Source organism: Nasonia vitripennis, chromosome 4, assembly GCF_009193385.2.
Source record: "Nasonia vitripennis strain AsymCx chromosome 4, Nvit_psr_1.1, whole genome shotgun sequence".
NCBI lineage: Eukaryota > Metazoa > Arthropoda > Insecta > Hymenoptera > Pteromalidae > Nasonia > Nasonia vitripennis.
The window spans coordinates 16,756,377-16,780,905 of record NC_045760.1 but is presented as its reverse complement, the minus strand read 5'-3'; the positions used below and the strand labels follow the sequence as shown (position 1 = coordinate 16,780,905).

Below are 24,529 nucleotides of genomic sequence, written 5' to 3'. Positions count from 1 at the left end.
ATTTTTATACATATTTTAGAAAAAAAAATCTATTGAAAATTAATATGGATAGAAAGAAAAAAATATTTCTAGATGATGAAAGTGCACCAATATCAAAATATATGAAATGTAAAATTAGAAAGTTTGACAAAGAAGAGAGTGCCTACAATGAGGTTATTATTTAAAATATTTATTCTATATGTTGTTTCATATTGTTGTTTGTCAATAACAATATAAACTTTTCATTATACTTTTTAGGTATTAACATCAGTTGATGAATCTCATGTAACAATTAATGACACAAAAGGGTTAATATCTACGATCGAACCTTATTGTACTAGTATAACAAATACTTCTATAACACCAGATAATTCATCGGTAAATGGATTACAATCAATTTTAAATCATGAATCATCGGAGGTACAGGTCTAATATTTCATTATAGCTTTATTGTGTTTTCAATTTTTGATTTTTAAAATATTATTTTGAATATGTTTTAGGCTTTTGAAGATCCAACATTGCAATTAGCAACACTTGATAAAAACTCTGATCCTGAAAACTTTTTATCATAGGAATACTCATCGGAAGATTTAGTGGATCAATCTTTTGTTGTAAGTAATTACTTAAAATTATAGTTCTTATAACTGCTACAGAATACGTATTTAGAACTAGTGCAGTCGATACGCTAAACTAACTGGCTAGTTAATTTTTAACTGGACAGAATCTCTCGTAGAAAATTAGACAGTGAAATTGGCGTATTCATTAGTCACTGCCCAGTGTGCACTGTTGAAATTAACTGAACCCAGTGGCCAGGTTAAAATAACATCACTTGCAAAGCACTGCTAAATACTGTATGTTGATAGATATATCATGCATACAATAAAAAGAATGAAAATTTTTATTATGAACATAGTTAAAGTTTCCCTGATAAAAATATTTGTCTGGATATCCGTGTGGATTATCCACAAGGATATCTACATAGATTGACATGGATTCCTCTTGAATTCCACCTGGATTCCTCGTAAATATGTATGTGAATAATCTACATGAATATCCAGTTACAAATTTTCAGGTTACGTATTGTAAAAAAATGACTATTTGAAAGAGTCATTTTTCTTACTAACTATGTGCGCTATCAAAAAAATGATAGAGGCACTTTTGTATGTAAATGCTATAAACACTCTGTTGCTGCTTCCATTATTTATTTATCTCTTAAATTAAAAAAGTTAAAAATGGCTGCTAATTGCCGATGCATAAAGTTTTTTGCAATATCATCTTTATTACAATTTAGAGTTTGCCACTTGATTCTTTGTGTCATTTTGAGCAAAAAATATCTTTATCACTTTTAGTCTAGAGTCAATAGGTTTTAAGAAAACACGCTATGTGTGGTTGCATACAAAATTTTAAAAATTATTCTTCTCAAAATCTATTGACTCTAGACTAAAATTTATAGAATTATTTTTTGCTCAAAATGACACAAAGAATCAACTAGCACTCTAAATTGTAATAAAGAGATATTATTAATTAATTAAAAATGAATTTGAAGTGGTCGACATAATATTGTTTCTTGGCCACCAATTTTGTAAGAGTGTTTAAATTGCCAGCAACATAACCTTGAAGCTGTCAGGAGCTAGCGCAGAGACTCATATATGTTAGATGCTGCCAAGCTAGATGTCTCAAACATAATTTTTATCTATTTTTTTGTAGGGACAAGAATCCGAACATATTTTTCAAGAGGACTTATTAAGTGATGATGAAACCGTAGAAATTTTGCAAAGAGTTAAACAAAATTCAAAAAGTTTACAACAACTTAAAGATGAAAAAAGTTTTTTAGAATCTATTGGCACATACATTGAGAAAAGCCCTGGAGAATTACTTTTATTATCACTTAAATTTTCATTGATTAATAATCACTCATTTTCATCTTTAACTGGTTTATGTCGATTTATTAATGCTATATGTGGCAAGCATGTACTCCCAGAAACACGCTACATGATTGATAAGATATGCAATTACAATAATAACAATATAATTTTACATGGCATCTGCGACACGTGCTCCAACTACATAGGCACATTTAAAAATAATGAAAAGATTGTTAAATGCAATAATTGTGAAATGAATGTTGATGTGTCTAATCCATCAAACAATTGTTTTTTTTGCTATGTTAGACCCCTCTAATGCAATTACTGAGTACTTGCAATCACATGAAGACTATTATGAACATATTGTTAGAGAAAAAGTACACGAGAAAGATGTTATTCAAGATATTTATGACGGGAAAATGTATAGAAAATTTCTAAAAAATTTATCTGATAATGATCGATATAACTATGTAAGTGTAACTATTAATACCGATGGTGCTCCCGTATTTAAATCATCAAATTTTTCTATTTGGCCTATTTATTTATGTATTAATGAAATACCCGTTCAAGCCAGATTTAATAGCGTCATAGTGGTAGGGTTATGGTTTGGAAAAAATAAGCCAGAGATGAGTATATTTTTAGAAATATTTGTTGAATTGATAAATAAGCTGACAAAAAATGGAATACAAGTTACCATAAAAGGAGAAACTCGACACATAAAACTGTATGCCATACTTGCATGTGTAGATACTGTCGCACGTGCACCTATGCAGGGAACTTGTCAATTTAATGCTCATTACGGTTGCGACTGGTGTATGCACCCCGGTGAATATTATAATGGCAGTATGAGATACCCATATACTGATCAATTACCAGATAATAGAGATGCAGCTACTACAATTAAATTTGCTAAATTGGCTCTCAGAACAGAGAAACCTGTGTTTGGAATAAAAACTGCATCGCCATTAATGCTTTTAAATAACTTTGACATAATTAAAAGTTTTTCGCCTGATTATATGCATTGCATTTTAGCTGGTGTTGCTAAACAATACACTGAGTATATAATAAGTTATATGTCAACCAACGACTATGAAACTTTAAATAGTTTGTTTTCAAAAATAAAAGTTCCACATCAATTAGGCCGGTTAGCAAGACCCTTATCAGACCGAGGAAATTGGAAATCACGTGAGTGGGAAAATTGGGTTTTATTTTATAGTGTACCATTATTCAATCTTGTATTAAAATGTAAAAAACGATTGCGACATTGGCAATTATTAACAGAATCCTTACATATAGCCCTTCAAACTAAAATAACGTATGCAGAATTAAATCATATGAATGATATGTTATGTACATTTGTATCTGAGGCCGAAAATCTTTATACTTTAACCGCTATGACTTATAATACTCATCAATTATTGCATGTAGCTGATAGTATAGCAAATTGGGGTCCTCTATGGGCACATTCGTCATTTTGCTTTGAATCTGCCAACTATTATTTGCTTCGTGCTATTAAATGTGGAAGAGGTGTTGTACAACAAATAATAAGATACATTAATCTCGAACGATATGTACAAATGTTAGAAAAAATTGTATATCCAAAGACTACGTCGAGAATAGAAATTTTTACAAAGATATTAACGTTCCTTATACTAAAAAAGTTTTTAAATTAACAAATATTACTTATTTAGGCAAAGAGAATAGCATAGATCAATGTGAATGTGACAAATTTTCTATTTCAATAACAACGAAAAAATTTTTTAGAATGATCATAAATGGTACTTTATACATGTCATCGAAAAAAACTAATGCACGTTCATGCAATTATTATGTTCAACTCGTTAATGGGCAGTTCATTAAACTTGACAGTTTTTTGGTAGACGTTGAAAGAAAATGTGAAATAACTCTTTATCAATTAATTAATACAACATGTTCTGCTAATTCTAATGCTATTAAAGAAATCACAAGTATTAATGATGAAATATTATCAGTGGAAAGTAGTCAAATTTATAGGATTGCAATTTTTATACAAATAGGAAAAAAAATGTATATAATAGCGACACCAAACTTGTATTTTTATTAATTATTGTATAACCAACGCTTTTAAATGTATAGTATGTTATAAATAAATATTTTGTACAAAGGTATTTACAATTAAGAAAAGAAGTTTTGTAAAATAAATCTGAATATAAAGTATAGAAAAAAATCGTTATTTTATTATTATACTATCACAATTAGATTTTATAACAATCTAATATTCAATGCAATAATTATTAAGATGATTATATTTTTTAATGATGAAAAAATAGAAAATAAATATTATTAATATTAGGATTCATGTTATTTTGCAAAATCGCGTATTTCGACACATGTTTTTTCACGTTTAATATTGTAAAATTTTCACATGCAAAATTTTTCATATTCACGTGATTCATTACATGTCTTTGTACGTGTTTTATCACGTGTTTTTTTACGTATTTTATTATATGCATAATCACGTGTTAAATTATATATCTAATCGGTTCGAAATAATCATATGATTTACCATATGATTATACTTGCAATTTGATATTTGATAGAATACATGTTTATACATGTAATAAAACACGTAATAAAACATGTGATTAGACATGTGATTAGATATGTGATTTACCATATGTATATTTTTAGTAGGGAGTAGCTGATGTCGTTCAAAGAAACGTGAAAAGAGACGTTGCACGTCACAAGCGTGAATGAATCGAGCTTGAGAAGCTTTTTTAGTGGAAGGGGTACACATTTCTAGTATATTCAAGCAGTCCTCTGCTCCGTGTTTGTATACATTTCCGAGTGTACTCAAGCAGTATACTGTTCTCTACAATAGTTGATAAAGCTGTCGAATTTGTAAGTATATTTTAAATATTTTATTATTTTATTTATAAATGTATTCTTAATGAGTAGGATTTTTATATAACATCTTACATTGAAAATATTCTCCAATTTATAAATCACAATTTAATTACTATTAGATTTATATAAGTTTATTATGTACTCTAACGGTTCTCTAATACTATTTCTAACGAATATTTGAAAAATATCTATATATATATATATATATATATATATATATATATATATATATATATATATATACAGGCGATCACTTTTAGCTTAAGACTATGTAAATGTATAAATCACAATTTAATTACTATTAGATTCATATAAGTTTACAATGTACTCCAACTGTTCTAACGCTATTTACAACGTTATTTATAGACGATAACTTTTAGCTTAAGACTATGTCAAGGAGTGCGGTAGCGCCCCGATAGCAAGTATAAGTTGTATACATTGTACCGTTGGGAGCGCCCAGATGGCAAGTATAAGTATTATATACTGTGCTGTCGGGAGCGCACTGCGATCTCATATATACATTTATTTTGTATTATTATTATTATTTGCTAAATTCTATAATTTATACTAACTTTAAGGATTTTTGATATGATAGATATAATTACAAAAAATGGATTTACATAGAAACATTAACAACAATGGATCGATGGATGAGTGTTTATAGTCAAGAAAAAATGGCACAGATTTATACTGCGTTTAGCTTTAGCTGTTTAGTTGCGTACTTATAATTGCATTGAAATGGTCACAGCAACGTATAGGTTAAGTAACTATATATATATATATAGGCATGGTATTTCACATTTCTTCTTAAGGATTAACATGTTTAGATGCCAATATCACTATTGTATTTCTTCAAGAATTTTCATGTATTTATTTAAAAAATTTTTTAAAACATATATTTGGAGATGAAAGAGTCCCTCTGCGCTCCGATTGGAGATAAGGCAGGAATAGAACAGACCAGGTTAATAAGTGATGACTTGGTGTGTAATGACAAACAACTTATATTATTAACGACTGTAGAAAACAATAAGGTGTAAGACCGAAAGGTCTGTCCAGATCGACGGCCAGGCCGAGACTGATAAGCGCCTAAGCTCGCCTCACGCTCGCCACGGCGTGGTGGTGCGCCAGGTGGCGCGTCCGTCCCTTGGTGGTGCTCGGAGGGGACCCCCACATATATTTTAGTTATAAGAATATATACTCATGTAATAAATAAAAATTTTGAGATGTGTTTTCGTTATAAGAGCTTTTATATATGTTTTAGCTGTAATACAATATGTATACTCATATAAAAAATAAGGATTTTTATAAATAAAGCATAAAATATATCATCATGAATACTGGATTTATATTTGTACTATCACCAAATCCTAAAATCCTATTCCTCCATCAAGCATCAAAAACTGATGAAGTCTTTGTATATGCCCTGCCTAAATATTATTAGAAGTTTCATAAGCCCTCAGGAAGGCTAGATGCTCATTGCTCAGAGACTCAGCCAGCGTCTAGATGTCAGCTCCTGAACAAATCTGCGATATTGAAATTTCAACCAATCATGTTTGATAAAACAGGTTGGGTCGGTAACGGAGGCGCCACCGTCGGCAACACTAGTTTATCTCAACCTTTAATCCTACAAATCCTAGTCCAAATTATCCATCGCATCCCAGGTCGATAAAATAAATTACCGATGCTCACTCTGAGCTGTGGAGGGGGGTCGGTAACGGGGCGCCACCGTCGACAACACTGGTTTAGGGGGGGGGGCGCCACCGCTGGCAGCACGGTCGATATGCAATGATCTGCCGGTAAAACAGGGACCTACGAATATAAGTTACCACGCGTCGGTGGGGCACCACCGCTGGTAGCACGGTCGATATGCAATGCTCTCTCGGTAAAACAGGGACCTACTAATATGAGTTACCATGCGTCGGTATTTGGTGGCCCAGTAGCCGCGCAGCCCCTACTACTCAAATGTATTCATATTGAAAGTAATGTGCAATGTGAATTGAACAGCATTGTTTTTTTCGATTTAAAATATATATCACTGCGGCTTTATTGTTACTTTGTAATATATATTATTATATTATACATCTTGTTGAGCGATATCGATTTTTGTTTGTTTATTAAACAAATATGCCTGACTTTCGGATAACTTCAAAACCCAACCAAAGTATTTATGTTAAATTACAAATTTTTATATTTTAATATCGGTACAATATAAAGAAGTTGTGAGTGTCAAAATTTCAGTGGACTTACAAATCATGGACGAATGTCAAGTAGGTCTTATAAAATATCGTGATTCACAAGTGTTTTAATTGACGATGAAGTAAAACAAGTTGTAAATAACTACTTAATAATTTGTTTGTTACAAAGGAATGGTTACTTGATTACGATGATGTTGAATTCAAAAACGAAAAAAGAGAATGGAGCACATGTGATGACTTGTTAGATGAAGAATCAATTGAAGCGGAAAATATTTCATTAATCGAATTCAACACTTTAATAAAAAACTTGATTGCGGATAATGAAGTAATGGTTAAATATACATTCATTTTCAATGTATTGAATTAATGTATTTATTTCAGATTGAAGAATTGAAAACTATATTATCAAGTTCATTATTCAGTGAAACAATAAGTTTAAACAGTTTTGAGATAAACAATTCGACGTTACATTGCTCAGAAAAGGACATACACGACTCAAATTTGAAAAATTTTAGTTTGTTTGATGTCTATCCAATTCCGAATGATCCGGGTTTTGATGCTGCTTTTTGGATATTATATCCTAATCTTCCAATTTATAAGTCAGATGGAATAAATAAATTTTATGACATCATTAAATTACTGAGATTAACATCAGTGGCATCCTTAAGGCAGCAATTGATGACTGACAAAATAAATTTAAGTTTTTATGGTGTGGATCCAAAAGTAATTCAAGCCTTAAGTGAAGCATTGCTATTGAATAATACAGTGCAAACTTTGAATTTGCAGGTAAAATTTTATTTTATAGCAAGTATTTTACTCTTTTGAACATTTGCATAATTTAATATGTAGGAAAACTATCTAACAGCAGATGCATGTTACTACTTGAATAGACTATTGCTACAAAATACAGTTTTAAGTTCATTGAATTTGAGCAATTGTAAAATTGGAGTAGAAGGTGCAATGAGACTCGAGGAAGGTATCTCTAGCTCATCAGCCTTACGACAACTCAATTTGAGTTATTGTGAACTTGGAAAGGAAGGCTTTTACTTTATTGCAAAAGCAGTGGCAGCCAATACTTTAGTGCAAAAACTTGATATATCTTATAATAATTTAGATGAAGGTGCAGCACTCTATATGAAAATTATGCTTGTTTCAACTGAATCTCTCGAATCTTTAAATGCCAGTTGGAATGATTTTTACACAAAAGATTCTTCGGAAAAATTATTTAGCGGGTTATCTCTGAATACTACATTAAATTCTGTTGATCTGTCATGGAATTCTTTCGGAAAAGATAGTATTTCTCATATCAGCAATTACATTTCTAATACAAAAAATGTCAAGTATCTCAATCTTGAAGGTAAATAAATAAGTATCCTTTTTAAATAACTTGGTAATTTTTGCAATATAAGAAGCATTATACTATTTTTAAATTAGCTAATCGTCTTGCTGATGCAGAATTATTAGAAGTAGCACAAGCGTTATTGGTTAACAGTTCTTTGCAAGAACTAAATTTGAATAAAAATCCATTTGGATCAAAAGGAATTTCAGAATTCATAAAACTGCTTAACACACATAAAATATTGGAATGTCCTCTTTTGTTGATTGACTTTGGAAATCTTTGGGCAACGAAAGATAGTCTGCCTATATTAGAGCAAGTTAAAGAAATAAAGCCTAATTTAGTAATCAAATTAGGAGGAATTTTAGAAAATTTTACAATCATTGGACCTGATTTAAAAGAGTTATTTTTTATGACAGCAAATTACGAAACAACAAACATTAAGAAGAAAAAAAAACAGAGAAACTTTGGACATTTTGTTTTATCCCTTGAAGATGCTCTTGTTAGTAAAGGTATCGAATTTCTTTTTTTATAGGAAGTCAAAGCAGGACATTCTAAAGTTGGTTTAATTACACAAATGTCTTTCAGAAAAATTCAAAGAACTATTGATGGATGCAAAAATACAAATATCAGATAATCTAACTAATGAAATCATAAATCAATTTCTTGTTACTAAAAAATCACTCGACCTAGTTGCATTGAAAAAATCGTATCTATCTTACTTTCCCAATACTGAATTGCCTACAGCACCTGCGACTCAAACTAAAATAATTGATAAACCAGAAATCGAAAAAAAGAAAAAGAAAAAAGTGCTTCAAAGGAAAAAAAAGGTACAAAGTTTAATTAAAATCATAAAAATACATTAAATGAATACTGACTAAAAGAAAAATATTTTCCAGACCAAAGTAAAAAAATTATGAAAAATTATGAAGTAAGTAAATACATAGTATTTTTTTTAATAAAAACTTAAGTTTTATTGTGAAAATATCGTAGAAAATAGCAATATAGTACATTAAATCACTGTGTTTCTTACATACTAAAATTAATAAATTATAAAAATTAACATCTTTTACATTAAACAGTTTTTGATATCTAGAGAATTAAATTGCTGGAAGTAAACGAGTTATTATTTGTACCAAAACACGCATAGGCACATATTCAATCATTATAAAATACTCGTTTGGAAATATCATCTACTATCCAGTTTATACCTTCCAAGAGATTTTCAGCAGTAATGGCTGAAGCTTTGTATATTTTCCAGTGATGCGTTTTTATACTTTCCAAATCCAAAATTTGTGCAATATCTTCTGTCGTAACTGCTCCAGGTAAGTCTTGCTTGTTTGCAAAAATTAAAAGTGTTGCTCCTTCTAAACGTTCTTCCTGCAATAGTTTATGCATTTCCTCTTTACAGTCTTCTAAACGTCTTCTGTCGGCACTATCAACTACCCAAATAAGACCATCTGTGCTTTCAAAATAATTTTTCCAATATGTCCGTAATGACTTTTGACCTCCTACATCCCACACATTAAGTTTATATCCATTGTGGCCCAATGTTTTTATATTAAAACCTAACGTTGGAGATATTGTATCAATAGGTTCACCAATTAATCTTTTTACTATCGTTGTTTTTCCAGCATTATCCAAACCACTAAAATCAAGGTTATTTAAATAATTATTCAGCATCAATTAAATAAATAAATTCACTTAATGTAATCCTTTTGTATAAATTAACTAATTGTAATCATTCATATACAAATATTTTATTAATTTACAATGGAATAGAAAAGAGTGATTACTTACAGCATGAGGATTCTCATTTCTTTTTCTTTTTGTTTCAGCTTTTTTAATATTGTTAGGAGACCCATTGTGGTTTACAAAAAAGCTTAACGTGCATGAAAAAAGGTCTTCAAGTTTATTATCAATAATTCTGACCGATTGAAAATTGTAGATCAAAACATAACCTTTTAAGGCAAGTATGCCGCGACCATAGACATAAGAGAGACTCTCTTATGTCAATGTGTAAGACAAAGACACCATACCTTCTATCAATGCTTGGTATATAATATGGAAAGAAGGTATGTTGTCTTTCTCTAATAGGGTGCCACTTTTGCAAACCTACACACGCAGTCTATCTCTCTTATGTCTATGGCCGCGACTGATCCGCGCATGTGCCAAGAATTGTTAAGTTGGATTCACTGTAAGACGCCATACTTACTTTCATTTATTTTTAAATCATATTACATCTGAAAATTTAGCTTAGAATCATATAACCTTTACATTTTTTATTAATTTTGTTTAGAAAATATTTTGTGGAGGTTATAATTCTACAATATAGCTTACAAACATTTTTTATTTATACAAAGAGTTTTACTATAATATCTGTTAGTTAATCATCTTTTTTCCATATTTTCACTTGTTAAATTATGAGTTAAAATTTCTGATACCATAGATAAAACTTTTGGGTGACAGAATGAATTGACCACTGCTTCAAGAATATTTAAGGTTGTCGGCTCATCTCTTTTATTAACACTTTCTTGTGTACTTGAACTTTCTTCAGCTAGATTATTTTTTTGTATAAAATCATTAACACTTGCTATGGTTAAGTTTGAAATTAATGTGACACTGTTTGGGAATTTCTTTTTGAGACATTCTAATGTAATTTCATCTTTTGAATTCAATTTTTGTCGCTTCACTGAAGGTTCTGAACTGTTCTTCAGTTTTTGACACTCTTGAAGAGAATTTGCAACCTGAAAAAAATGTGATTAAAAACGTCTATTCAATATGCAGTAGAAAAGTTCTTTATTTATACTCACAAACTTGATGGATTCTATTACATTAGAATCTGATTGATCATCTGCTTTGGGAAGTCCATCACCTATTGTATTCATGACTAAATGCACAAGAGTTTCTTTTAATCTAGATTCACAATCTTCTTTTAAAGGTAGCCAAACATTAACACTTAAACTAATATCCAAAGATTCAACATAATGCCACCAGCCTTTTGGAATAAATAATAAGTCTTTTGGTTCAAGTGTAACCATTTTTACACTTCCAGGCATATTTTTTATTGCTTCAATTTCTTGTTTGCTTGGAGCAAAAAAATTGTATTTGCTATAGACTGTTGATTCTTCATAAGGTATGCGAGTAGGTTGCATTAAATCACCACATTCAGGTGAAAATAGCAACCACAGTTTTCTTTAAGTAAATTGTTTATTAACTGAGATTACAATATTTTTAGTTATATAGTTAACAATGTATTAATATATTTATTAGAGGCTAACCTTCCTTGTATTTGAGCAACTAAATTACAACCATACGTATCTTGATGACAATTAGTATGTGCTCCTTTACTTCCAATCCATATAGTCGAATCAGATACATCTAAGTCAATACCAAACTGGTGCCAATCGAATGATTTTACAATTTCAGGTATGTCCTTAAACCATTCATTCATACGTTTGTAATCAAAGTAGAACCACTTCTCAGGATTACTGTTTTCTGTTACATTATTTAAAAATTCTTTCATAGTTTTATATTCAATAGGAGTTTCAACTTCCCATTGCGGTTCCTATAAAGTATAATTAGAAAGCTTATTAAAATAAAAAAAAACATACAAATTTAAATTTATAGACATACATCTGTTCTTATATTCTTTCCAACTCTGAAGGGTAATTTTATATTACCACTTTTATTGGCAAAATCTTCTAAACTCCAGTGAATTAGTTTCCAGTTATTAGAACCTTCTGTAGTGCATAATATATTTTTGAATAATACTGGCTCTTGTAGTTCTGATAAAAGATCCGGGAATGATTTTACAGATGGATTTTTATCGCAAGACATAATCAAATCTGGAAAATGTATAAGATCTTTAGTTTATGATATTATTTAAAAAAATAATCAAATATGAAAAGCAAAAGAAGGTTATAAAATTAGTTATTGCGATTATTTAAATCCTTTAATAAACTTTGTAAATAAATGTCTCACAATTTACTATAATAAAATCACTGTGAATTGAATTAAGAAATTCAATAATTATAATTTTTATCGCGGATGGAAAATGTATTTTTTTTAATTCTCACATGAAGGTAAAGAAAAAAATAGTGTACTCCGCGCGCTTACTATCGTCCTGCCATCTATAGTCTACACATTCAATTAGCCAATAGAATTACCGGTTATCTGAGACCGATACGGTGATTTAATAAATTACCTATAAGTACCTAAGTACCGACCGCGTTTATTTACACGCATACACATGTATTATGCCGGTTAGTGTTATTGGTTAGCTATGATAAAAGTACATTTTTTTTCTATTTAAACTATAATTTTTTTTTTTAATTATTATTATACATAAAGAAAGTTTGGTTACTCCTAAAATGAATTTTTTTTATTTTTAACCTTTTGAAGCAGAACGGACGTCAAGTGTGGTTAGTAACTGAACGAATTTATTTTTGTTTCTTATATAAAAAAAAACTGAGTCAATCAAACTTGCAGCAAACTTCTGCATTTCAACCAGTTTACACAGAATTGAGTTCGCAAATTATGATGTTAACTCAATCATTGTGTGGTGTATTGATGAGCACAAGAACTTTGACACTTATGTCTCGCACAAATATCATCCAGCATTTATGTCGATTCTCAATTCTTTCTAGTAAGTATTTTGAATTTTATAATTACTATTTGTTTAATAATATATTTGATTTGTTTTAGATAAAGTAAAATATCTCTCAACAAAGCACTTGAAAAGTCATACTTTCAATAATGAACACAAGAAGACTCTTATTCCATGGAACGTTCTACGTCTTCTCCAACAAACGGAAACAAAAATTAATGGTCCAGACTTGACTTATGCTATGAATACTTTATTAAAACTATATGAACAGAAAAAACTTCCAGAAGGATTTCATGAGCAAGCTTTCTTTAAAAATTTATGTGATCTCATGAGATCCAGCATGGATATATTAGAAATGCCGGAAGCCTTGCAAATTTTATGTATTCTTAATAAAATAGGTGTACCAAGTTCTTCAAAAATTATCTCATCACTTTTGCAGCATATGGATTCTTTAATAATGACATCATCAATCAAACATTATAAAGATTTACTTCGAATAATCATGAAAATGATTCCAACTCCTACAACCATGGCAATAATTAAGAGTTTAGATAGGAAATTTATGATAAAAGTCTCAAAAGATTTTGATCCCAGTGATCTAGATTTTTTGTCAAATGTTTTGGAATATAAAATCATTAGTTTGACTGATACTAGAATTTTAACAGTTATTATTGAAGCATTGCATCACAATAGCTTTGAGATAGCCACATTATCAAATGCTATGTCATTAATTAAATCATTTGCTTCTATGGATAATCATCCATCAGGATGGTTAGAAGTTTTACGCAAAGTACAAAACGTTCTAATTAACAATGCTCAACAAATGAGTAATCGTCAGATTCTTTCTTTATTAAGAGGAGTTTATTCCAAAATGGATGAAAAAAGGTACATCTTTATAAATTGATTTTATCTATATTATGTTGGCTTATTATGTGTTATATTTGTCTTATATTATCATTTAACATATTATAATGTAACTCTTAATGTCTTACAGGATAGGTGTATTTTATAATAAAATATTGTTTGATAAAATTGCTCAAAAAATAATAGCTAATGACGCAAATTTTAATACCAGCGTGGACTGTTTATTTTATTTTAATAAAGTTAAACATGTTCATAAAGATTTATTGAGCTATATAGCTGCAAAATTTTATGAAGAAAAACGGAACGTACAAAAGGATAATCTACGACAGTTAGTTTTGATCACTGGATTAGCATATTTAAAGTATAAACCAATTTTTTGGAAAGAAATATGTGAATCATTGCAATCTAAAAATTTATTAAGTTGTAATTTTGAAACATTAATTATATGCTCCTTGCACTTGGCATGTTTAGACAGTTATAATCTTTGGATATTGAATAGAATTTTCAAAATTGAGAATTTTCCAAACAAACATCAATTTCTGTGTTGGACATTTTTAAGATTGTGCCAAAAATTAAATATGATTCCAAATTATGATGGACCAATGCCATCAGAAAAACATACGACAATGTTTGAAAAGTTACAACTCAAAGCAAATGATGCATTTTTGTCTAGTCTAGAGCAAGGTATGGGTGGTGCTATGTACGTTAAAAAGAATCTGAAAACTAAATTGTATCACCATATTGGTAAGTAAAAAGTAACATAACTGTAAAAAATAAATATTATAGTTCTAATAATTTCAAAAAAACTTTTTATATAGATGCTATTGTCGCATTTCGGAAGGGAGGATATCCTATTGCTATTAATGACAGTAATAATAATGACGCTTGCGCTATTAATGCCAATATAGAGTACTTAGAAGATCAAACAACTCCTACAAATTCTCAGCTGTATGTCTCATAAATCTTTTGCATTGAATACTATTGGCGTACTCTGTTAGACAATATATTAATTATTTTATATGTTAATTTCAGGTTTGTTATACTGTATACATTACCTAGTTGGTATTGTCGAAACTCTCTTGAATTATTAGGTACTTATGTAGACTACATAGAATCAATCAAGTCGTTGACTTCTAATGTTATAATAGTAAATGGAAAAACATGGCAAGAGCTTCCAGAAAAATCGAGAGTACTATTTTTAATGAATGAAATTAATTCAAAAAAAATAAATGAAGAAACCTGGTAATTTTGTTATGTTAAAGTTGTAATACTGGTTAAATTATATTTGGAAAATTGTTTAATAGTGATGTCATTATTAAAATTAATTTCATTATATTAAAATTACTATGTATCAATATAAGCATGTATATATGTACATAATTATAAATACATACTCTTTATGTATTAAAAAATAATTTTTTAGTGTGCATAAAAGAAATATATAATTGCATATGATCGTTGTCGACATTGTATTATTACGAAAATTCTTGTATTTAGAAGAACTGCTAATCATGTTAATAAATAAATTGTTATAAATCTATACAAATGAATGTAATAAAAAATACAGAGAATTCGGGTATATTTTAAACTAGTATATTTATTTATTGAAAAATTTGTGTTCGTTTATTATGGATTATGTTTAATTATTTCATTTTAATTGCAATTGTACATTTGGAATATTGCAGCTTTGTTTGTTTTTATTCCTGCTTGTGATAAATTTTGTTCCATAGCTTCCATATTTTGTCGAGAAAGAAGTTTAAGTGGAGCGCGTGGAGGACCTACGAAAATGTCGGTCGACAAATTCATAGCAATTTTCATTGTTTCAGTCCATGTACCTATTAGTTATAATTAATGGTGTAGCGTTAAAAATTATTCCTTAGCAGTCAATAGAACAATTTTAGCAGTGGGTTTAAGATTTTTTTTTGTACCATAACGTGTTACATCTTTGGCAATTCTATTAATGTACTCTTGACTTTTTCTAGCAGCATGCAAGTCATAGTTGCCCTTTCCATATTCTATTAACGCAAATGCGGGCTCAGGTATAAAATTAAGACTCGTCATTATGTAAGATTCCATTCCTGAAGCGCAACCACCTATCATCAACTGAAATATCGTAATTATTTATTTTTATATTGTAAACTAATGTTTATAATTTTGTTACATAATTCACCATATCTCCGGCCAAAAAGATTGCAAAGTCGTTATTAACATGCTTCGCGTGTAAACCTCGTTCCAGATCGGTTTTAATTCCAGCGAAAGTCGGAACCTTCTCACCAATCAATGCAAAAACTTGTGCCATGTCAACTTTAGAATAATACATTTAATAAGCTGCATTTTTTCAAAAATCATCAATATGTTTATAGTATTTTAACTTAATTACGCACTGTTGACCATTGAAGCCTTGGGAAAATCATAATAAAATAATGGTGTTTTTGGTGCAGATTTTCCAACCCGGGCTAGGTATTCTACAAGGTCATTTACAGTCGTTGGTTTAAAATATAATTCTGGCAAACATAATATAGAATCGGCCCCTAAATTTTCTGCGTGTTCAGCCTGACCCAATTTTAATAATTGTGCGCAAGAGGAAGAGCAGCAAAAAGTAAATATTTATATCATTATTAGTATGAATATATGTGATTATTTTCTAAAAGAATCCCATAGAAAATATGAGTAATAGAATTGCATACAAGCTCCTTAACATCTTTCAGAGATGTTCCTCCCACTTGAATCATTAAATGTTGTTTAGTTTCTTTTACAGCCTCAGCCCAAACCTCTGCCACTTTTTTTCTTTCGTTGACAGTCAATGATGTTCCTTCTCCAGAAGTTCCGTTAACTACAAAATTTTTGTTGTTGTGCATATTAGAATATCATGTATCAAAAGTATAATAGAAGTAGGTCTTTTTGGACCGACTCCCAGAGTAGAAAATTTACCCTATTGCTGGGCAGAATTTCTGGTCAGCGCGTGTTAAAATAAAGTATTGTCAGAAATTCGTTTCAGAGTATTTCCAGTAATTTCTAGATAAAACTCATTTTAACGCGCGTTAATCGGAAATTCTGCCCATGTATAGGGTCAATATTTACCAGGGTTATCGTAAATCACAAAAAAAAGGTTTTAATTTTATTAACAAATAACATTTGTGATTTGCGATAGTCTGCCAATAAAGAAAGGTCTACTACATTGCGTCCCTGATTAATAGATATACTATATCGAGTACCGGATGTTGGAGTTCTATATGGGCTTGCATAATGTTGTTTGTAAGCATAACTCACCTAGAACTCCAGCGATTTTCTTCGATTCAAGAAACTTTGCATATTGTGGAATAATTGATAAATTCAAACTTTGACTTCTAAAACATATATTAAAGAAACAGACAATATAAACTTGCTTAAAATATTAATTCATCCTTTATACAGAGATAAATATACTTACGCGTCATTATTAAACGGCGTAAACACGGGGACAATAAGCCCTTTATAAGTAAACTTAATTTTCTGAAATTTGTTGTATGACAGATGATAATTCAAACGATGTAATTATATGTGTTTACTGACTGCTAAATAAAATATTTTCAAATTTTTACCGTCATGTTAACTAATATATTTCTTCGTGTCCGTCGAATGATCTGCGAATCGCGTGTAGTGATGCCGACGACAAAGAATACTATGCAGTGCTGGGTTACGCTCAACCTGCGGTGTAACTAGATGCGCTTGGCTCTTGCACACAGATACTTTCACTGGGGTCTTCAGTTATTGAGTATCTCAAAAAACATGTGAATTACATAAGACCAGACATTTAAAAAAAGAGTGAATTTTCAGAATCTACAAAATGCTCATTTTTACTCAAAAAAGTTATACGTCAAATTTATTAGTATATTACGATACACGTTACCTAAGTAGCCGATTATTGCACGGTGTGTATTAGCAATTTTATAGCACAGCTGCTTAAATCCGCCAAGTCACGCCTATCCGTGATCTAAGCAGTCCATTATTGTACCGCGAGGTTAGCGCACGAGCGTATAGCGCTATATAGCGCTATACTCGCTATACGCTCGTGCGATATACACGGTGCAATAATGGACTATTCTTACATCACGAATAGGCGTGACTTAAACGCGGATTTAATCCACACTGTGCTATAAATGTAAATGTAGCATTTAATCGAATAAACGAGATGAAGTTAATACCCACATAAATACTTTATCATAAGATCACTGGATAATTAAACAATTAAATCATTAGTCGAGAAAGCAGATTTCTACCCACATTGATGCAGTCAATCATACGTCGATAACATTTTTTTTTTACTATCACAATTCTACAGTCATATGAATTAATACAGATAGGGTAACCAGGATGATAACAATCACAATAAATAACAAAAATATATATTAAACAACAAATATTTCGAAATGTTTTATTTTGTTACATCAAATTCAATATAACTTTATTATTTCAGTTTGATTTACTTTCAATCCGATTTCGGCCAAATTCGTTTTCATCTTTTCTACACTTTCTCGAGAAATAAGCTTAAGTGGAGCTCTTGGAGGTCCCATAAATAGATTTGTAGTCATGCTCATTGCAATTTTCATTGTTTCAACCCAAGTTCCTGTTATATATTAATTAAATGTAATATTTTAATGTATATATATATATATATATATATATATATATATATATATATATATATATGTATAATGTATATGTATAACTATATCCAATACTTCATTCTGTTGGTACTTAATTTTTTATTCAAGCCTTACCAAAATGTGTTATAGCTTTTACTGTTTTATTAATAAACTCTTGATTTGTTCGTGCGATTTTCAAGTCTCTATTACCCTTGCCAAATTCTAATAGTTCTAAGGCAGGTTCAGGAATAAAGTTAAGACTTGTCATTATAAACGAATCGATTCCAATCGTCGAACCAGCTGCCATTAGCTAGAAACAGAAATATGTTTCATTTTAATATATCATATTAAATTACAAACTTGAAAAGTTAGTTGATAATAAAACTCACAACATCACTACCCAAGAAAACAGCAAAGCGTTTATTAGCTCTCATTGCCTCAAAACCCTCTTCTAAATCATTGCTTGTGAATTTAATCCCAGAAAAAGTTGGAATTCTTTCCTCTACTGTTTGCAAAAACTTGCCCATGTGTACTAGAAGAAAGCATGCGTTTGATGTAAATTTAGGGACACATGATGGACTGTATATATTTATATTAACATACTAACTGTTGACCATTGAAGCCTTAGGAATGTGATAATACAATAAAGGTGTGTTTGGTGCCGATTTACTAACGATGCTTAAATATTCTATCAGGTCTTCCACACTCGTCGGTTTGAAATATAATTCTGGTAAACATAAGAGAGAATTTACTCCTAATTTTTCAGCATGGGCAGCCTAGAACAGATAATTAAAATCTTATTTATTTATATAAAATTATACTTGATTAAACACACACACACACACACACACATATATATATATATATATATATATATATATATATATAACTATTGACGTAGCTTCTTAACCCATTAAAAACCAGGCAAAACCTGGCAGAGGTATCGAGAAACGAACTGTGCCATCCTTTGCATAACCAAAAAAAAAATACCCGTGTTTTTTCTTTTGTCGATCACAATTGTTTATAACAAATTATTTAAACAAATAACTCAAAATGTTGTAATTTTGCAAAACTGAGTGCGGATATCGATTCTACGGGCAAAAACACGACAAAAACCTATGTCACGTTTTTTTTGTAAGAGTTCAATTTGTTAGTGTAAAATAAGGATAAACAATCGTGCGCAAAATAGTAAAAGTTTCAATAAGTTTCCGAGTTATGAACCCAAATATGGCTCATTGCCGTGATCTTCTTTGTGTTTTCTGCAAATAGGTTTGCAACATTTCGTACAGAACCATTCAGTTCTCGTCGAACACGTACCTATCCCGCATTTTTTCATACTTCCTTGTTTCATGACGTGTTCTGAAGAATTTTCAGGCTTCCTCTTTTCCCTGGGAATATGTACTGATGATAGATTCTGAATATAATATTCACAAACTTCTTGAACAATATCTTTGGAACCTTCCTTTTCATCGGGATCGAGTTTATTGTAAATCACCGTAGCGTTCGCTAAAGATGCTTGAATAAGTCGCATAAAAAGACACCATGTCCATTTTTTACCTCTTACCGAAGGCATCAGAGCATTACAGTGTTGATCGTGGAGATCGATACCACCCATGTGTTGATTGTACATGAAAAAAGAATGAGGGAAAAGAGGAAGCCTGAAAATTCTTCAGAACACATCATGAAACAAGGAAGTATGAAAAAATGCGGGATAGGTACGTGTTCGACGAGAACTGAATGGTTCTGTACGAAATGTTGCAAACCTATTTGCAGAAAACACAAAGAAGATCACGGCAATGAGCCATAATTGGGTTCATAACTCGGAAACTTATTGAAACTTTTACTACTTTGCGCACGTTTGTTTATCCTTATTTTACACTAACAAATTGAACTCTTACAAAAAAAACGTTACATAGGTTTTTGTCGTGTTTTTGCCCGTAGAATCGATATCCGCACTCAGTTTTGCAAAATTACAACATTTTGGGTTATTTGTTTAAATAATTTGTTATAAACAATTGTGATCGACAAAAGAAAAAACACGGGTATTTTTTTTTGGTTATGCAAAGGATGGCACAGTTCGTTTCTTGATATCTCTGCCATATTTTGCATGGTATTTGGCATGGTCAATGCCCCCTTCCCAGAGTACGATTGTTTATAGGTATTTTACACTAACAAATTGAACTCTGACAAAAAAACGTTACATAGGTTTTTGTCGTGTTTTTGCCCGTAGAATCGATATCCGCATTCAGTTTTGCAAAATTACAACATTTTGGGTTATTTGTTTAAATAATTTGTTATACACCATTGTGATCGACAAAGAAAAAGCACGGGTATTTTTTTTTTTGGTTATACAAAGGATGGCACAGTTCGTTTCTCGATATCTCTGCCAGGTTTATTGGAGATAGCACTTACGAGTTCTTTCACATCGTTTAAGGACGTTCCACCAATTTGAACCATCAGGTGTTGTTTAGTTTCTTTAACGGCCGCTGCCCATGTTTCAGTCACCTTTTTTCTTTCATTGGTGGATAATGATGTCCCTTCTCCAGTTGTACCATTGACTATTTATTTGCAAAGATGCAATAATAATAATCAAGAAAGAAATTTATAACAATAACATGCAGTTCAAAAGTAAATAAAATATGTACATATTAGTCAATTTCGATACGTGTGACAATTATTACACGGCACGCAGTTATGTAATAAAATGCCAACTTAGATATTAGTATCATATAATATTTTATGGCATGCCCTAAGTCTGCCATGTCATGCCTATCCGCGCGAATTTAGGTTACGCAGTGCTATAAAATAGTAAAAAATTACACTTACCAAGAACACCATTGATGTTTTTTGAAGCTAGGAATTTAGCGTATTCTGGGATAATGGATAAATTTAAGCTTCTGTTTCTACAAACAGTTAAATCATTAATTTATTTAATATATATATATATATATATATTCTTGCTTACGCGTCATTATTAAACGGAGAAAATACAGGTACTATCAGTCCTCTAAAGGTAAAATTGGTGACCTAATATAAACGATAAATTAAAATATTAAATACTGGTTATAATATAGAGAACTTTCTTTACAGGTATATAGATGCAAAAATGGATGTGTGGCTCTGTGTGTATTATTCAATTAAATAAAATTTGAAGTTTATTGTTAATGGAAAATTGCGAATGCGATAGATGTACATCATATACTTACCGACATATTCACAGCTATGTTTTAAAAGGTCTTGCTTAATTCAAACACGTTTGCTACGACTCCGTTGCCAAGTAAAAGCAATCTAAGATACAAAATATACGAAATGAATCTTAACTTTGCACATAACTTATGCGATAAGATTAGACCTACTACGTTTGGTCATAACATGTATAAAACAAACTTAGAAAGGATTTATAAATAAATTATGCACTTCTGGTACATTGTAAATTTACATTGTTTATCTCAAGAATGAAATGTTTAACATGAAATTTTATCTTATTTATGGACGAACATATGCATACTCAAAATTACTCTTAGTTGAATGTAATAAATGATTTTACGTTTTTTTATTGATATAACGATAGGAAAAATTGATTTTGATTGAATAGTAAAAAATTGTAATTTTACTGACTTTATCACATTTCCGATTCAAAATAAACTCTAAAAAACAGTTGTTTTACTTACTTTCACCAAAGTGAAATAAAAGAAGTAAATAATCTTGATGTTATAAATACAGTGAATTTGGCTCTATGTTGTTAAGTTTATGCAACGAGATTCGATTACGATGTTCTAAAAGCCCATCGATTTAAATCGTATTATAAAACGCGCGAATTTCAAAATTTTGTTATTACCGTTGGTTGTGATATTTTGAATATTTGGTAAATTATTAAAAATTTATGAAATATATGAACATAAAAATCTTGCAGGTGATAAAATATAAGTAAAGAATCGTTTTCAGGAATTTAAATTAAAAAATATTGGTTCTATAAAAATGCTCTTTATTTATATTTACATGTAGATTCATCAACAATGTCAATAATAATGTATCATAATTATTATATTAAGTAATCGTAATTTTTATAATCTAAATGGCCGCATGCTATGGGTTACATATTTGTTATTTTATTAGTTAGTAAGTTTTTTTTTTAATTCTCGAAAACGAATGGAAAGAGGCTACTTTTAAATTACGCCAAAGAATTTTTTCCTTAATATTACACTACAAGAAGAGTGACAGTGTTTCTCCATTATTATAGTTCTATACGATGCGCTTGCTCGCAAGGAATACGAAAAATTCCTGTTTTTTTATGTATTAGTATTTAAATTTTTTAAACTTGTTATATTTTTGTGTTTAATCAATAATGTTTTCTGTGCATGAGACACTTCGATAGTTTTTATCCTTTAATTTTCTAAATATTTTTCATTCGTTCCGTATCATCATTTCTTTTCTTAAATATTACTATTTTTCTCTGTATTACTCATCACAAAAGCGTATGCGTTCCCGAATAAAAGAGGTGCATCAAACTGGACAAATATTATATGGAAGCCAAACAATACGTATTTTCATTTTTCATCTGTATGAATAATAAATAGTTGAACAAAGTGTAAGTGTGCAGACCAGAGAAACTAAAATTGATTTTCAAATACATTTGTTATATCCATATCGTCGCACATCTGAATTTCTTATGTGCACAAAAACTTTGCTAATCGTGAAAAATCAATTGCTATTAGTACTTTTTCGGTGCTTCAAAAAATACGTAAATCCGGTCTCTGATTGGCTTTTCGTTTTCGCACACAATCTCTGGATGCATGAAATCATAATAAAAAAGTGTGAATCTCAAACAGTGAAAATTGAAAAAATGTAACGATAATAAGCACGTGAGTAGTGCGTTTGTAATCTCTATAATAAAAAGAGTATTTTATAACGCTGGGTCACTTAAATCTGCCTTTAAGTCACACATATTTGTGGCGTAAGTAGTCTTTTCTGGCACGGTGCTTATTATTCTTATTACGTTCGAGCACTAACCTCACATTACCAGAAATGACTTCTTAAGACACGGATAGACGTGACTGGGCAGATTTGAGGTATAGGCAGTGTTATAAAACAGCGTACCATACGATAATGACACTTCCTGGCACGGCGTAATAAAATTTTGTTAATTCACCGTGCCGGAAAATCCCACTTATATGACACTTATATCGTAATGTACTATATTATGTTAACAGTAATATAAACTTTCGTTACTTTGAAAAATAACCTTTTATATTGTATATAAATAAAGTTAAATTGACACAATTCAACTATTTTTTAAGCATCATGAATATTTTAATGTTTTTATAAGGCTATTTTACTTTTTACGACTATTTTACTAAAGAAAAACCTAAATTTAATAATAATAGTTTTATAAGAATAGAACTTATATGAAAATGAAATTAAAATTCATTCTTTTATATATAAATAAAACCTTTTAAATTCTTTATGATGAATTGCAGTTATATATATATATATATATATATATATATATATATATATATATATATATATATATATATATATATATATATATAATATAAACGTTACTGTTTTCACAACAAAACATTGAGCATAGTCTAAAATTCAAGGTAACGAAAGCTACCCATCACATTTGGTAACGTATATTAATTAAAAGGTAAGCAAAATACCAGTCGCAACAAGAATGTATTGTAGCTTACACATACACGTTTTCGTATATTTAAAGAGCTCCTTTCTTATTTATATTATTTGTAAGCAGCCTGGCCAGCCTGGCTCACGATTATTTAAAAAGTTTATAGAAAAGTGCAACAAAGAATATAGGTTCTATACCATTATCTCTTACCCAGTATTTCATAGCTTTTTTCACAATCTTGAATATTTTGTCCACCCAATTCGCTTCGTCATTTACTCATATTTTACTTTTTTCTCTTGGACATGGGTATGAACTCGCGCTATATATTTTTCTGAGAAGTCATGGATTTACAATAAAAGGTGTGCGCGTGTAAATTGCGTAAGTTTGGTTATGCTATTTGGGAAAATTTCAGATATGTACACGAGACATATGTGTGTGTGTGTGTGTGTATTCATCTACACAGTCGTTTTACAGTACATGGACAAGGTATATTAACGGATCGATTGCAAAATTAATACTGTTCACGGTTTTTTGAAATAAC

The 24,529-nt window shown here is 30.1% G+C and overlaps 7 protein-coding genes across 16 annotated transcripts; 3 read left to right on the top strand and 4 right to left on the bottom strand.

Annotated features, from left to right (window-relative positions):
- Window positions 1-44: 44 nt before the first annotated feature.
- On the top strand, window positions 45-898 carry LOC116417204. Its single transcript, XM_032599759.1, has 3 exons — window positions 45-152; window positions 238-399; window positions 480-898. The coding sequence occupies exons 1-3, from the start codon at window positions 45-47 to the stop codon at window positions 549-551; spliced, it is 342 nt and encodes a 113-aa protein (XP_032455650.1). The 3' UTR covers window positions 552-898.
- Window positions 899-6,850: 5,952 nt separating this feature from the next.
- LOC100678395 (leucine-rich repeat-containing protein 74B) lies at window positions 6,851-9,085 on the top strand (the record flags this gene model as incomplete). The annotated part of the gene is made up of 6 exons (XM_031929351.1): window positions 6,851-6,997; window positions 7,095-7,250; window positions 7,307-7,711; window positions 7,775-8,282; window positions 8,360-8,773; window positions 8,850-9,085. Coding segments are annotated over exons 1-6 (1,734 nt in total), but the record flags the coding sequence as incomplete, so codon positions are not given.
- Window positions 9,086-9,210: 125 nt separating this feature from the next.
- LOC100115294 (ADP-ribosylation factor-like protein 2) lies at window positions 9,211-10,458 on the bottom strand. The gene is made up of 2 exons (XM_001600664.6): window positions 10,062-10,458; window positions 9,211-9,909 (listed from the first exon to the last, which is right to left on the bottom strand). The coding sequence occupies exons 1-2, from the start codon at window positions 10,124-10,126 to the stop codon at window positions 9,420-9,422; spliced, it is 555 nt and encodes a 184-aa protein (XP_001600714.1). The 5' UTR covers window positions 10,127-10,458; the 3' UTR covers window positions 9,211-9,419.
- Window positions 10,459-10,528: 70 nt separating this feature from the next.
- On the bottom strand, window positions 10,529-12,776 carry LOC100116707 (HSPB1-associated protein 1 homolog). 4 transcript variants are annotated; one of them, XM_008207636.3, is made up of 5 exons: window positions 12,657-12,776; window positions 11,898-12,109; window positions 11,543-11,829; window positions 11,075-11,456; window positions 10,529-11,008 (listed from the first exon to the last, which is right to left on the bottom strand). In XM_008207636.3, the coding sequence occupies exons 1-5, from the start codon at window positions 12,763-12,765 to the stop codon at window positions 10,652-10,654; spliced, it is 1,347 nt and encodes a 448-aa protein (XP_008205858.2). In that variant the 5' UTR covers window positions 12,766-12,776; the 3' UTR covers window positions 10,529-10,651. The 4 variants fall into 4 exon arrangements, with proteins under 4 accessions (XP_008205858.2, XP_008205859.1, XP_001601134.1 ...); XM_008207637.3 differs by lacking the exon at window positions 12,657-12,776 and adding an exon at window positions 12,469-12,559; XM_001601084.5 differs by lacking the exon at window positions 12,657-12,776 and adding an exon at window positions 12,341-12,422.
- On the top strand, window positions 12,432-15,322 carry LOC100116673. 2 transcript variants are annotated; one of them, XM_008207641.3, is made up of 7 exons: window positions 12,432-12,526; window positions 12,669-12,685; window positions 12,753-12,909; window positions 12,969-13,755; window positions 13,865-14,478; window positions 14,553-14,682; window positions 14,767-15,322. In XM_008207641.3, the coding sequence occupies exons 1-7, from the start codon at window positions 12,514-12,516 to the stop codon at window positions 14,978-14,980; spliced, it is 1,932 nt and encodes a 643-aa protein (XP_008205863.1). In that variant the 5' UTR covers window positions 12,432-12,513; the 3' UTR covers window positions 14,981-15,322. The 2 variants fall into 2 exon arrangements, with proteins under 2 accessions (XP_008205863.1, XP_031785594.1); XM_031929734.2 differs by lacking the exon at window positions 12,432-12,526 and having other exon boundaries at window positions 12,537-12,685; window positions 12,775-12,909; window positions 14,767-15,274.
- Window positions 15,306-17,942, bottom strand: LOC100679680 (N-acetylneuraminate lyase). 5 transcript variants are annotated; one of them, XM_032599054.1, is made up of 10 exons: window positions 17,823-17,942; window positions 17,624-17,707; window positions 17,316-17,553; window positions 17,165-17,226; window positions 17,005-17,081; window positions 16,422-16,567; window positions 16,119-16,287; window positions 15,905-16,038; window positions 15,663-15,837; window positions 15,306-15,569 (listed from the first exon to the last, which is right to left on the bottom strand). In XM_032599054.1, the coding sequence occupies exons 3-10, from the start codon at window positions 17,319-17,321 to the stop codon at window positions 15,388-15,390; spliced, it is 951 nt and encodes a 316-aa protein (XP_032454945.1). In that variant the 5' UTR covers window positions 17,322-17,553; window positions 17,624-17,707; window positions 17,823-17,942; the 3' UTR covers window positions 15,306-15,387. The 5 variants fall into 5 exon arrangements, with proteins under 5 accessions (XP_032454945.1, XP_032454946.1, XP_008205855.1 ...); XM_032599055.1 differs by having other exon boundaries at window positions 17,316-17,475; window positions 17,823-17,932; XM_008207633.4 differs by having other exon boundaries at window positions 17,624-17,939.
- Window positions 17,943-18,118: 176 nt separating this feature from the next.
- Window positions 18,119-22,116, bottom strand: LOC100115260 (N-acetylneuraminate lyase). 2 transcript variants are annotated; one of them, XM_001600634.4, is made up of 9 exons: window positions 22,031-22,116; window positions 21,566-21,647; window positions 21,325-21,386; window positions 21,186-21,262; window positions 20,772-20,917; window positions 18,967-19,135; window positions 18,749-18,891; window positions 18,495-18,669; window positions 18,119-18,340 (listed from the first exon to the last, which is right to left on the bottom strand). In XM_001600634.4, exons 2-9 carry the CDS (start codon window positions 21,569-21,571, stop codon window positions 18,168-18,170), a joined length of 951 nt encoding a protein of 316 aa, XP_001600684.1. In that variant the 5' UTR covers window positions 21,572-21,647; window positions 22,031-22,116; the 3' UTR covers window positions 18,119-18,167. The 2 variants fall into 2 exon arrangements, with proteins under 2 accessions (XP_001600684.1, XP_008205854.1); XM_008207632.3 differs by having other exon boundaries at window positions 21,186-21,256.
- Between the last annotated feature and the right edge of the window lie 2,413 nt (window positions 22,117-24,529).